We start from the raw sequence: 13,169 nt of genomic DNA on the forward strand, positions 1-13,169 counted from the left end.
AAAAACAAATACAAAAATAGCAAACTCCTTCATTGATACAAGTTTATTAAATAAAACAGCAAACAAAAAAGCAAAGATAAGAAGAAGACATTGCCTAACCAATATGTTAAACATAGTAAAATGCAAGCAAAAATCAAATTAAGCATCCAGTTTTCAGTTGAACGTAAAAAGATGTTCATGTGATCATACAAACCATACTTGCAAGATCATATATGCCTGTTTTACAGATGTAAACATGCTATTCAGGCCATAAAACTAATATCAAGTGCATTAGTCACAGAATATCCCAAGCAAGATATGGTTTAGTTTCCTCACACATAAACATTTTATTTGATTTTAATGTTTGGTAGCTGACTCGTATAGTTTCTCTTATAATTTTAATTCATTTTCCATTTTCGACAGTTTGCAATGAAAAATAGTGGTTTTGCAAGGAGGTGAAACCTGTTGACAAAATTGCAATACTTTGATATTTTGATTGTAACATTTCAGTGTTAAACATTTAACTATTGTTTACACATCTTATAAGGCAACATGCTTTACAACAAAAAACAGTAATCAAAATAAAAAATAGTTCAAACAAACAGGACAATATATATTAACGTCTTTACGATATTTTGATTATTTGTTTTTAAGTTTAAGACACTATATTATTTGTACGACATAGATTTGCATGACTGATCTAAACGGACATTCATCTGATATATACACATTAAACTTGTTGAAAACATATAGTGGACCGAAAAAGAAAAAAATTAAGTTATTTATTATTAAGATAGTCATTGACAGTAAATACATTTGAATTAATATGTTTGTAAACTTTGTGAATCTTCTATAGTTAACAGGTTATACAATTAGTTTAAGAACGATACGTTCATTTTTAATACGTTCGATTTAGCCTACCCGTTACAATATTTCCTTTTAAGTTCAGTATAAATAATGAAGATTATTTTAAGAAGCAATTCTGTTGAAATGAAACATAGTAGTTTTGTGTGTGTGGCGTCCGTTTCATCTAGAACTTAGTTGTCAGAAAACAGATCAGAAGAAGGGCCATCGATGCGAAAACACCAGCTGCGTCTGTAAAATTACCGAAAAAACAGCAGATCACGGTCATTGTACAAAGTGAGTTCATATATTAACATACCAATTACGAAACTGGTTTAGAAAGAGTTTGCGTATGTTATATGGGGCACAAGGACGGATCCATATTATGGTTAGAAAACGCGCAGTTTTATGCTCGTGTTTTAATGCCAAATAAGAACGAACATTTTGTAGAAAGGAAAGTTACCATCGTGCAGTTTTGAAGCACAATATATAATATTTGTAAATGGTACATGCGTGGAACACAAGAATTCATTCCAATGAAATACAGTTTGTCCATGAGTTGAGTTTCTTTATCAACACATAGGAAACAACAGTGAAGTGATCTATAATACAAATATTACCTTAGTTCCTTATGAATGATGTATATAATGTCATATTTACAAAGGAATACGATTTTGGATAACGCTTTCTAAGAAACAAAACTTACTGGATTTAGCACATTTTCCATCAGTCCCGAGTTTATACCCAGTGTTGCACTGGCATTTGTCTGTGTTAGCGGCGCCGGAACATTTCGAGTTGGCATCAGCAGCTGTACACGTTGTGTCGGCTTGGCATTCTTTTATAAAGAACAATTAATGCTGTTAAGTGGTGTTCTTGAATGAATTTATGTACTGTGTTAAGAAAAATTAGAATACATATAAATTAACATTGAATCAATTCTAATATGATGTCTAACACGACTTTCGAGATCCATGCAATAAGAAGTCGAATCGCATTATTTCGGCTTTATTTACAAAAATCGTTTTTAAATGGCAGTTTCATTAAAACAAGTCGTGTTTATGTGGCTTTCTATTTTAGCTTTCATTTCATACGTAATCCTGCGAAATCCTAAACCATTATTAACTTAATTACACAATATCTTTTATTAAATGCTATCTGTTTTTCTTCAAACTACGTACTTAGGGAGCATTTCCCTTCGTTGCCCAGCAGATGGGTAGATTTGCACGCACATACGAGCGGATTTCCAGCACATTCCGAGCTGGAGTCCAGGGCCGTGCAGTCGGCCGCAACTGTGCACGCTGCAAGCCAATAAATTCAAACTTTCTTATAGCTAGATCTACAATGAACCGTATCTTGGTTACTGTACGCACGCTGCAAGTCAATTAAGCCAACTTTATTATATATAATGCTACATATTAAACGTTATTTGGTTACTGTACAGCCGATCACTAAAGTTAAAAACAAATGACTTAAAAAAGCTTTATTATATATTCCTTTTAAAATTTGACGATTTCTTATTTTTGCTCTGATTAAAAAGGGTTTTCTCCTTTTATGGTCATTGTTTAAGCATAAATTTGCAGGAGAGTATGAATTACATAAAAATCAATTCAGCATTATAGAGTCGATACGAACTTTTTGCGGTACAGGCGGTGGTCGATGTCGTCATATACGCAGGACACTTGCATGTTAGTGCCGCGGCGTCGCAAAGGCTGTTTGTTACAGAGGCACACTCTGATCCAGCCGTGGTGCAGACTTTACCAAGAGCTGTAACAGATAACGTACATACATTGCACTTACACAAATGTGTGTACCTAAAGTGGATGACGAAATTCTATAAAACTAGTATTCGAGCAGTCGTCATATTGTATAAATTGGTCTAGTTCCTCAAAAACATGACTGTGATTTCCAAGTGAAATCTTGTTAAACTGAAAACGTGTCATTTTAGTCAAATTTGTTTGAACATTTTGGCAGTTCGTTATTTTTCATCGTTAAACATATAATATGCTTCATATAAAATAGTTTATATTTTGTTTAAACTACACAGAATTAGTATATTAGTTTCACGAAGTATTTGGATATTTATTATGGTACATAACATCTATGAAGACTTTTGTTGGTGTAAGTAAAATATGTTTAGATCCGTGTCAAATTCATAAACGATTTATATATTAACCAATATGAAATAACATTACGCAAGTAAAGGTAGTATGGACAAAAAATACTTAAAACAATAAAACAAGAGTGAGTGTTGCTTTATAGTATGCTTTCTAATGGCAAAAAGTACATTGAAAGACTGCCTAAGGTAGGCGTGTAAATTAAGCATAAAATGCGCACAGCGTGTAGAATATTAAATTAAGTTACTTTGCGTTGTCAAGAGGAAACAGTAATACCGAACATTTACCATGCTCTAAAATATCCATTATGTGCAACTTTTGACGATTTAAAAACCTGAAAATTATAAAGCGTTGCAACGCGAAACGATTTAATAATTTGGAGAGTTCTGTTGTTGTATTTTTGATACTACGAGGATTGCATATATAAAGTGAAAAATACGACGATCATGTAATGAGAGCGGTTAGTCTAGTGGGTAGAGCGATTGACTTTTGCTCCATGGCTCCAGGGGGTCAGTGGTTAGAGCCCCGTTGAGGGTTACGTTTTTTTAAATTCTTTATTTGTAGTCTTGTTTTTTTTTTACTGGAGATTTTTAGACCCAATGTTTACATTTATCAATATAAAGCATTGAATGACAAACTTAAAAACATGCCAAAATCTGTGAAAAGGCCCCTCTAATATAACATATTTAGCCAATAATACTACAACGCAATTTACAACGTCTGTAATGACGAAATAAGGTTTGGTTCGCAATCTGTTGTTTGTTCTGTCATTTCGTTACGCACGTACTGCGTTTTTGAAATAATGTATATAGTTTTCTTTAAATTTACTTTTCTTTTCAACAGACATAAGTGTGACGATTTTTAGGAATTGTATAATGTCTTCGTTAACTATTTCATAAAAATTTATTATATATTGACAACTGTACATTTTTCTTTCCTGGAAGTCATATATGTGTTCAACATATTGAATACCTCTTTCGAACCATTTTTTACAAAGTAAGTTTTATTTTCGCTCCGTCCACAATAATTATTCAATATAATTTGTTTTTGTATTGGTATTTCTTCTTTTTTCCAAAGAAATACAAAAATCAACATTTTGGCATAATAACGTAGCATGTCGTTATATATATATATTCTAACTAGTTTTGAATCTGGTTTAAATATAATTTTTTTTACACAACTTCTGCCGAAGAATTTTAAGAGGTCAACATGTAACATTTTAAAACCACCATCGGCATTATTTGGTTCCATTTTCATTTTCAAATAGTATATATGAGCTATTTCATTTTAAAATACCACGGACATCTGCAATTAGAATATAAATCGATTTGAATTGATAATATTTAGTGGTCCGTCTTGAACCTTGGTGAAATGATGCAATATGCGAGACAATTTGCAATGTGATGAGAAATCAATTATTGCATACATGTAATCGACATAACGTGTCTGAATGCCATTTGTAAACTCAATTAAGTTGATTTTTAAACGCCATATATAACATTTGTTATTTGTAACTGATCGACGGTTCAATTTATCTAAATTATATCTACAGTGTTAAAATCCCATCCAAGAAGAGAAAGATTATGTTACATATGTATACGTATAACCAATTTGTTAGAACATTTCATATAATCTGTGGTGGGACCGAAATCATATAAACTATACAAAAAATAAGTTTTCGCTGTATTTTATATTTTACTTATTTGAAGCATGCTCCTTATGATATCTCAATATTCTTAGATATTGTTATGCATCTCTGAAATCGTCTTGTTATAAATGTTAATGCCTAGAGAGTAGGAACTAGTTCTGTTTGAGAAAAGTTCTTATTATGGCAAATTAGTGCAACTAGACTGCGGCAACTATTACACAGGAAGTATTTTTAACTGTTTGACTATTTATGAACACAGGCAGTTTTTGGCAGTATACATTTTAAGAAACAGAACTTACCATTTGAACATTTTCCGTCACTCCCGAGGATATACCCGGTTTTACATTTGCATCTGTCTGTGGCAGCGACGGTTCCAGTACACATTGAATTGGCATCAACAGCTGTACAGGTTGTATCGGCGACGCATTCTTTATTAAGAAATATCAATATTATTAAACAGTAGTCTCGAAATACATTCAATGACGTAAATGCATTTTGTTAAGAAATTAGAATTGAGATAAAATAACATGCACTCGATTCTATTATGACGTTTAACACGTCTTGCAAGATCCAGTGTATAATGGTCATTGTTTTTCATTACATTCCCAGATTACAAGTTTAATCGAAATGTTTCCGCTTTATTTACAAAAAAGTCTTTATTACAAGTCCGTTACATAAAAATAAGTCGTGTGCTTCAGGCTTCCTTTTTGACTTTTCGTTTCATACGTAATCCTGCGAACTTAAAACTAAACTTTATATTAAATGCTATCTGTTTTAATCCAACTACTTACTAAGAGAGCATTTTCCTTCTAAGCCCAGCAGATGGGTAGATTTGCACGTACATACGAGTGGCGTTCCAGCACATTCCGAGTTGGAGTCCAGAGCCGTGCAGTCGGCCGCAACCGTCGCAACTGTGCACGCTGCAAGCCAATAAATTCAAACTTTCTTATAGCTAGATTTACAATGAACGGTATTTTGGTTCATGTATATAAAATCGATCACTAAAGTTCAATACAAATACATCACAAAAGCTTTATTATTCTCCTTTTTAAATTGTACAATTTCTGTTTTGTTTTCAAATTGATAAATGTTTGATTGTTTTCCTTTTTTGGCCAGTGGTTGAGATTTACTTCGCAGTAGAAAACACGCACTGCAAAAACAGCTTAGCATGTATAAAGTAGATACGAACTCTTAAGGACACAGGCGGCAGTCCCCGCCGTCGTGTAGGCAGGACATTTGCATGTCAGTGTCACGGCGTCGCAATAGCTGCCATCAGTACACGTAGTTCCCGCCAGGGTACAGGTAGTTGTACCAATAGCTGGAATAGATATATTACATACATACCATTTGTATAAATATGTGTATCTAAGGGTGGCGACACAATTTCCGAAACAAGTATTCTAGCAATCTAGCGAATCGTCGTTTTTTATAAACTATAAATCAGTCACGTCCCTTTAAAACATTACATTGTGGCATTATTTTCCAATATTTATGAACTCTGTCAAATTCGGACAAATTATACGAATGGAACGTGAGGGGGACACTTTCATTATATGACTATTCTGAAACCTTGTTTACACTCTTGAAGCCAAATATTTGCCAAATCGCCATGCAATTTGCTTACAACAGCCGAGTTAAAACGGTATCCGGTCCATTGAAAATCATTGCCGTCAGGAGGTGGGGCGTTCACATTTTCATTTTATATAATGAAATCTCTCGCATTCTCTTGACCTCAAATGAAGTGTAACGCTTCTGGTCGATATTTTGGAAACTTAAGTATAAAAGTATTAAAAAAAGTCTACTGCGAGGTATGCTGGATTGTATCTCTCACTGTGGACTCGTTTAACAACTCACACCTTTTCGGTAAGCGTATGATTCAACTCTTAAAATAGGCAAAGCAAATGAACGCGCATGCCGTACACAATTAAAAGAAACAATTTTAAAAATCTATTTGTAAACTTGAAACTTACTGACTGCTGCATTAACTGATAAAACGAGACAAACTGCAGCCACAAATACGAAAATCGTCTGAAAAGCCATCTGAAAGTAAACGGAAAATTGTGAAATATTTACAACGTTGACTTTATTGCTTTGGAAAGTGGTTATACGATTAACTAAAAAAACATGACTTAACTATGGTACGTGGGATAGAGCGCCGGTCGCAAATAAACCGCAAAGTTTACAAAAACATCAATGTAACCATTTAAGTATCGAGTATTTAATAGTTTTCTCAATTTTTTTCTACGTTTTCAGATCATGATCATGACTAAATTCGCTTGCGTAAAATACATGTGATATCACAGTGAACTTAAGCGGTAATAATAATATTAATACGTTACTGTTTACGCCCACATATAATTACTATACATACGATACAATTCGCCTTTTTAAGACACGGCGGAGTACTTTACGCACACATTTAATGAAGTATCAGGTCAAATATTATGAAAACACGATGGACGTTGTAAAATAAAGGTATTTTTTATTGATAAGATTCGAAAATATAAACATACTATCGAGATTTATATCGAATTGATTACCGATACTTCGCAATGGTATACTTCCAATTTTTCTATAGAAGTGATAATTGTCGCTATGTTTGAGTTATCTTTTTTTTATATTTAAACATCATCGCTGTTGTTATAAAGTTACTTTTTACTGTTTATCGGCATATGCGGGACCTTATTTTTTTCACATGTATTACTTTAAGCAATGGTTTATTGGATAATAATGTAAATATTTATATATTGCAAGAAGGGTGCATGGATACATAAAAGCACAACTGTATAAAAGATATTTTCTTGAATCGGAAGAATCGACTATGTAGTCAACTCATTCACATATTATTGTTTGTTGATACTCTCAGCTGCGCTGACCCCCCTTGTCGCATCCTTCGCACAGCTATATGACTGGTTGATCTACATATTATTTTTTTTAAACATAATTAAATCCTTATTTTGTATTTTCTTTGATATTTTTTTTTATCGTAAACCATTTTTAAATAAAACTGTTTTTATACAAAATGCTGTGATTTTACATTACATTTGAAACAAGCAAATAAACGTTGCGTCGTTTCATATTTGGAACAATTTTACTTTAACCCGATGAGAGAAGTAAGCACTGAGTTAAATTTTCCCTAGCTGTAGTTTTTCGATAAGAAAAAGTAAAAAATAATGCCTGACGTAATTGTTAAACCAATTTGAATGATTTAACTTGGTAAAAATATTGTAATATAATAAGAACTAAATTATTTTTCCCCATTAATGTCATTAAATATGATGTTTATCATGTTAGATTTATAATTTTCAATTAAACAAACAATTACGTCCACAATTTGTGAACTGGGCATAATTTACACCAATAAATGTTTGCCTTGTCAAATATTACGGTATAAAATATATAAATACAAACGCAACACACTAATGGCTACAGAAAGTTAAACTACTACAAAAAATAGATTGTTGCTTACAATACATGTAGTTCAAGTTTCAAGTTTTTTTATTGCAACATCGGCAAAATGCCTTTGATCATTTACATACAAGTTAACAAATTATAGTCAAAGTGCATTAATACAATACAAAAAACATAATTATATACATAAATTACAATGTTAAGTGTTCAAACATCATTTACAAAGGTAAATGTATTGATAGCTTTGTGAGAGAAATAAAACAAGTAATAAATAAACAATATATTGACGGTTTCATACAATATTAATTTAAGAAGCAGCAAATACTTCTAATTTTTCATCACGGAGTTTCATGGCATAAGTAATGAATCTGGCAACATTATTAATTACTGAAGTATTTTGACAAGATAGCATAATTTTAATATTTTTATTTATATTTTTAAATTTAACTAAGTTTGGCCAGTTAGATCGAATATAATTTTATTTCGTAGATCTTTGCAGATGGAGCAAGTAAGAAAGAAGTGATATTCCGATTCAAGGGTGTTTGCGTTACTTAGTTTACATTTACGTTCATCTCTGGGTATGTTATTATATCTACCAGTCTCTATTTATAATTTATGAGTGCTAAGTCTTAATCTGGATAACTGTTGTTTATTATTTTTATCATTGATGCAATCTAAATATTTTTCATAAGCGAATTCAGTCTTAATCATTCTGTATTATTCTAATTTCGGTTGTTTATAAACTGCATCGTGCCAATTTTGTATAAACTGATCTTTATTCTCTGGTTAATTTCATTAGAATAATTACAGCTTTTATTTAAATTATTGTAAAATATTCCATGCCCTAGTTGATCTAATTGTTTTACAAATGCTCACCACATATTTGTGTTATTATTAGTATTCTCATTGTGAAGAACAGATTGTTCGTTATAAACAGTGTGCATCAAAGCTTCCGGGTTTTTACTTAATTCTAACGCAATAACTGAGGGCACGTTTTTTACATATTATATTAAGAGGAAATCTGCCTTATTCACCCAAAACAGCAGCATTAGAGGTCTGTGAGCGTACACCAAGAATAGTTTTTAAAATTAAGTTTATCTACTTCTTTCATGTTGTAAATTCTCCATATTTTAGATCCATATAGAATAATTGGAACAACTAGGGAGTCAAATAGAGCGAGTTTTGTTTTAGAACTAAGCTTCACTTTACTAAAAATGGACATAAAATGATTGTAAGCTTTTAAGGCTTGTTCATTATTTGCCTTAATAGCTTTAGATATATTACTAGTGTAGTGAAGTTTAAGGCCCAAGTAGCAGAATTCATCAACAATTTCAAGAGCCTGTTTATTAATAGTCCAAATATACAAACAAGTACTTTTCCTTTTTTCAACTGTGCAAATTTTTATAATTAATTAACTTTTAACATATTCGAGAACAAATAATGTATGTCGAGGATACATGTATGCAATCGGTATTTGTTTCGTTCAGTCTTAAGATTTTAAAACCAAACATAATGTGTCAGAATTAAACGCAAACAGTATTTCTATTGAAAGCAATACATGGCCTCTCGAACCATACCTCAGATTGCGTTTTGTGTTTTAATGAATGTCAAACAAATGGTTGTAATATTAAGTCGTAAATACTTAATCCATGGATCTAGAACAAACTGTATTACTTTTATATAATATCATTCTAAATTTTATCGCATTGGAATTTATGCATTATTTTGCATTTCAAGTGCATTCGAGACGAAATACGCAGTATATGTAAAACAATATTAAACTATCGTTTTGATTCGTCTGATAAATTTCATGCTAAAATGCGACTGTACTCAACTCCGGATTTAATGGGAGTCTATATATTAGAAACCAAGTGACCAGCGGTATTTGGTAATCAGGCTTTTCTTATATTCGGCAAGCGTAGCTCCAGATTGCGCAGGCTGGTATGGAGAAACGCTGGCCACATATGGCGTTCGACCCATTTTTACACAACGCGGCTAATATGGTTTTAGCTAATCAAAACGAATATATGCAGCTTGCTTGGCATTTGCTACCAGACACTGTAAATACTGTTCATATACTAATTTAATTCACTTTGTGGTGCATTATCATATATTTTAATCAGTTCAGTGCTTTGTCTCATTTTATACCGCATTCATCCGTATTACAAAAACGCAATCAAAGCTTTTCTGTCAGTTGGTTTTAATTTGTAAAGTTGAATTGCTTTGAACGTTTGCTGTCATCTTTTTGCTGATTTTAAAACGGTGACGAACACACAAACGAAATAAATGTTCTTAAAAAAGGTCGAAAATGCAACTTACCGCCGTTTCCACAATACACTGATCCTAAAAATGCACTGTGTGAAAAACTAAGAACGCTGTGCGTGTTGAATTCTGTTGAGCTCCTTTTATAGTGCCTGCATAGTTTATCAACAAGGATATCTACGGCGTTACTAAAACAAAGATTAACAAAGGGTTTTCAGTTCTGAATGACAAATCACAACGTGTGCAAAAAACGTGCTGGGTCGAACTTGTTTTTTGCAGACATGCTCATTAAATCCGTTTTGCTATTGAACATTCTCAAAAGACGCACTCGTTGGTTATTATTGTATTGTAAAATAAATATAGTTTTAGTGTTTTATATTCCAGCCCTTGTCATTTTTTAAGATGCACATATACATAATTGTAGGGAACGCGAGAGCCGTTTACACGAATACGGTATGTTTTCTTTATGGAGTTTAATCATTAAAAGATCCGATCGTAAGGAAAGTTTATTATTGCAGCATTCAGAAGAGACTGTTTCCTTGGAGACATAATGGTACAAGCATCAAGCAAAAACACCCCAACAAAAAACAACCTTTTTTCTGTACTGATTTTTTATATCTCATTTGTATTTCTCAAATGTGCATAATCTGCAGGCTGATAACTGAGCCATACGTTTCGTCCTGTTAATCTCACCTGAGTAAAAACTGAGCGATTGTGGTCAGTCAATTCCCGGCGTCTTTTGATGTGTTTCGTGCCCCGTGAACATATAGCTCTTCATCACTGTAGGCCCCACATCTTCTTTATGAAACATAGTCTGAGTTTTAAGTTGGATTAAAAAAAATAATTGAAACTTGTTAAATGTGTACAAAACTAAGTTACAGGCAGGTTAATTATAAAAGCTAAAAGGCAAAAAGGTCGCTTACCTCAAACATGACGAAATTTATTTTTAGGTGCGTGTCTTGTGATGTACGTGTTATGGCTGTTGTTTGTTTGTAGTTGTTTTACTCTGTGTAACACATATTTAATATGGCTGATACACTTTTATAATAAATGCAATTTTTAATCCATCACCATTATTTCCTTGATCGGTGTGACCGGTTAGTGGAAATAAAGGAAATGACACAGAAATCCTCCGCCGGTCAAGTTTGTTGTGGGCTGCTGAGAGTAACTCATCCAGTAGGAGGGTCGTCCACTCTTTTACATTATCCTTGCAGCTTTTCTTCTGCCGGCCTCCCTCTTGCGTGTCATGGAGCGCATTCTTGCACAGAGAGTCGTGCTTGGTGAACAAAGCTAGCTTTCGTCGTATTACGGTCGTCAGGAGGGATTCTTGTGGGCCAAAACGTGTTGCTGACATTTCCCGGACGTTCTCGTTGGTCTTTTCTCCATGTAAAAGATGTGGAGCAGTCCTCTGGGACTCTTGTGTTCAAAGGCATTTATCCTGGGTTTTATGTCCAGGCGAAGCGTTCATGTATCCCAGCCGTTTAATGGATGGACACTTCGAGGGACCTGTTGAGCCTGTACTAGATGAAAATTCTTATTCAGACTTCAGCGGTACTTGAACCATCCTTTCAAATGGTTGCTTCCAGGAGAATGATGGTGAGTTATTTGCGTGTGCCGCTCATGTCATCATCAAATCTCAAACTTGATATGCGTCTGCCACCAATTCAGATAAAGGTGTAGTGGTCTAACATTGGTAAATCAGGACGGGAGAGATCAGGCTATTTGAGTAATAACTATACCCATATCAAAAAGAAGCGACCCATAGGGTGGAGCCTATTTAGACGCAAGGGACATGATTTGAACAAACATAGTAGAGGACCAACATACGATGACACACAAATGGTTGGTTAAATGACCATGATTTCAATGTTATGTTATGACGTGGTATACATCGTGAATACTTTAGCGGATGAATTGCGACTGTTGAATCTTGCTTTTAAAAGACATTCATCCTAAGCATTAATCTACATCTCGAATCTATAACTATCAGCAAAATGGTCGTCTATGCGAGCTTTTAACATTTTACTTAGAAATAATCGTCTTAAACGTAGTTGGCCTAAGTTGATCGTCTTCGGATAACATTGGAAACAGAGGGACTTCAATAACATTTGAGTCATTACAAATAATTAAATGAGCTAGCCTCAACGAACCTTGTTTCTGCAAACCGAAAATGGGCGATACAATATACACAATATTTGCATTAAGTTAAGTGAAGAATGAATATGATGCAACGACACCTTTTAATGGCTTTTAAAATTAACATATTTATAGCAACTAGACATTTATGAGGATTATTAGACCACGTAATATTTATTTTCTTTCTATGATAACTGATGTGGAAAGTCTGCTTTATTGATAAGTGTGATCATGCAACAGTTATTGATGACTTTTAGACAATTCTTTCGTAGAGGAGATTTTTTTTGGATAGTACAAGCAAACTTTTTGATCTAATCAGTTTGAACTTTTATAATTAACTTTAATCATATTAATATTTTGTCTTTTTCTTTGTGGATGAACTTTTATCCAATACTCTGTGATGTAAATGTTACGATTTGTAAACAATCACAAGCAAACGACTAAAGTTTTTGTTCCTGACTGGTTTGTAGGTAAAAAAAAATCAAGGATACTTAAACATAAATTAAGATGTGTGAGGTCTTATGACAAACATAACTTGCCAATCAGAGGGGGTATTAAAACACACTCAGACCGACCTTTTATTAACGCTCCATGAACGAGTTAAGAATGTAAGACGCTTCCACATTGATTTTACAACGATAATTCCATTGATGCAAACTGATTGATACTTGTTTCTCCAGAGTTATGTAGTTTCAGCTATTCGCTCGACGCTTTTAATGTCCAACGGCTTGGAACGTAGTCCAAACGGGTTATTGTGCTCTTCGATATTTAATCTT

The 13,169-nt window shown here is 33.2% G+C and overlaps 1 protein-coding gene and 1 long non-coding RNA gene across 2 annotated transcripts; both read right to left on the reverse strand.

Moving 5' to 3' along the window:
- Positions 1 to 24: 24 nt before the first annotated feature.
- LOC127871163 (matrilin-2-like) lies at positions 25 to 4,968 on the reverse strand. Its single transcript, XM_052413894.1, has 5 exons — positions 4,884 to 4,968; positions 2,455 to 2,586; positions 2,001 to 2,120; positions 1,529 to 1,657; positions 25 to 1,074 (listed from the first exon to the last, which is right to left on the reverse strand). The coding sequence occupies exons 1-5, from the start codon at positions 4,966 to 4,968 to the stop codon at positions 1,010 to 1,012; spliced, it is 531 nt and encodes a 176-aa protein (XP_052269854.1). The 3' UTR covers positions 25 to 1,009.
- Positions 4,969 to 5,827: 859 nt separating this feature from the next.
- LOC127873037 (uncharacterized) lies at positions 5,828 to 10,370 on the reverse strand. Its single transcript, XR_008045908.1, has 3 exons — positions 10,315 to 10,370; positions 6,555 to 6,624; positions 5,828 to 5,902 (listed from the first exon to the last, which is right to left on the reverse strand). It is a non-coding gene; the product is annotated as an uncharacterized LOC127873037 (long non-coding RNA).
- Positions 10,371 to 13,169: the final 2,799 nt, after the last annotated feature.

Source organism: Dreissena polymorpha, chromosome 3, assembly GCF_020536995.1.
Source record: "Dreissena polymorpha isolate Duluth1 chromosome 3, UMN_Dpol_1.0, whole genome shotgun sequence".
NCBI lineage: Eukaryota > Metazoa > Mollusca > Bivalvia > Myida > Dreissenidae > Dreissena > Dreissena polymorpha.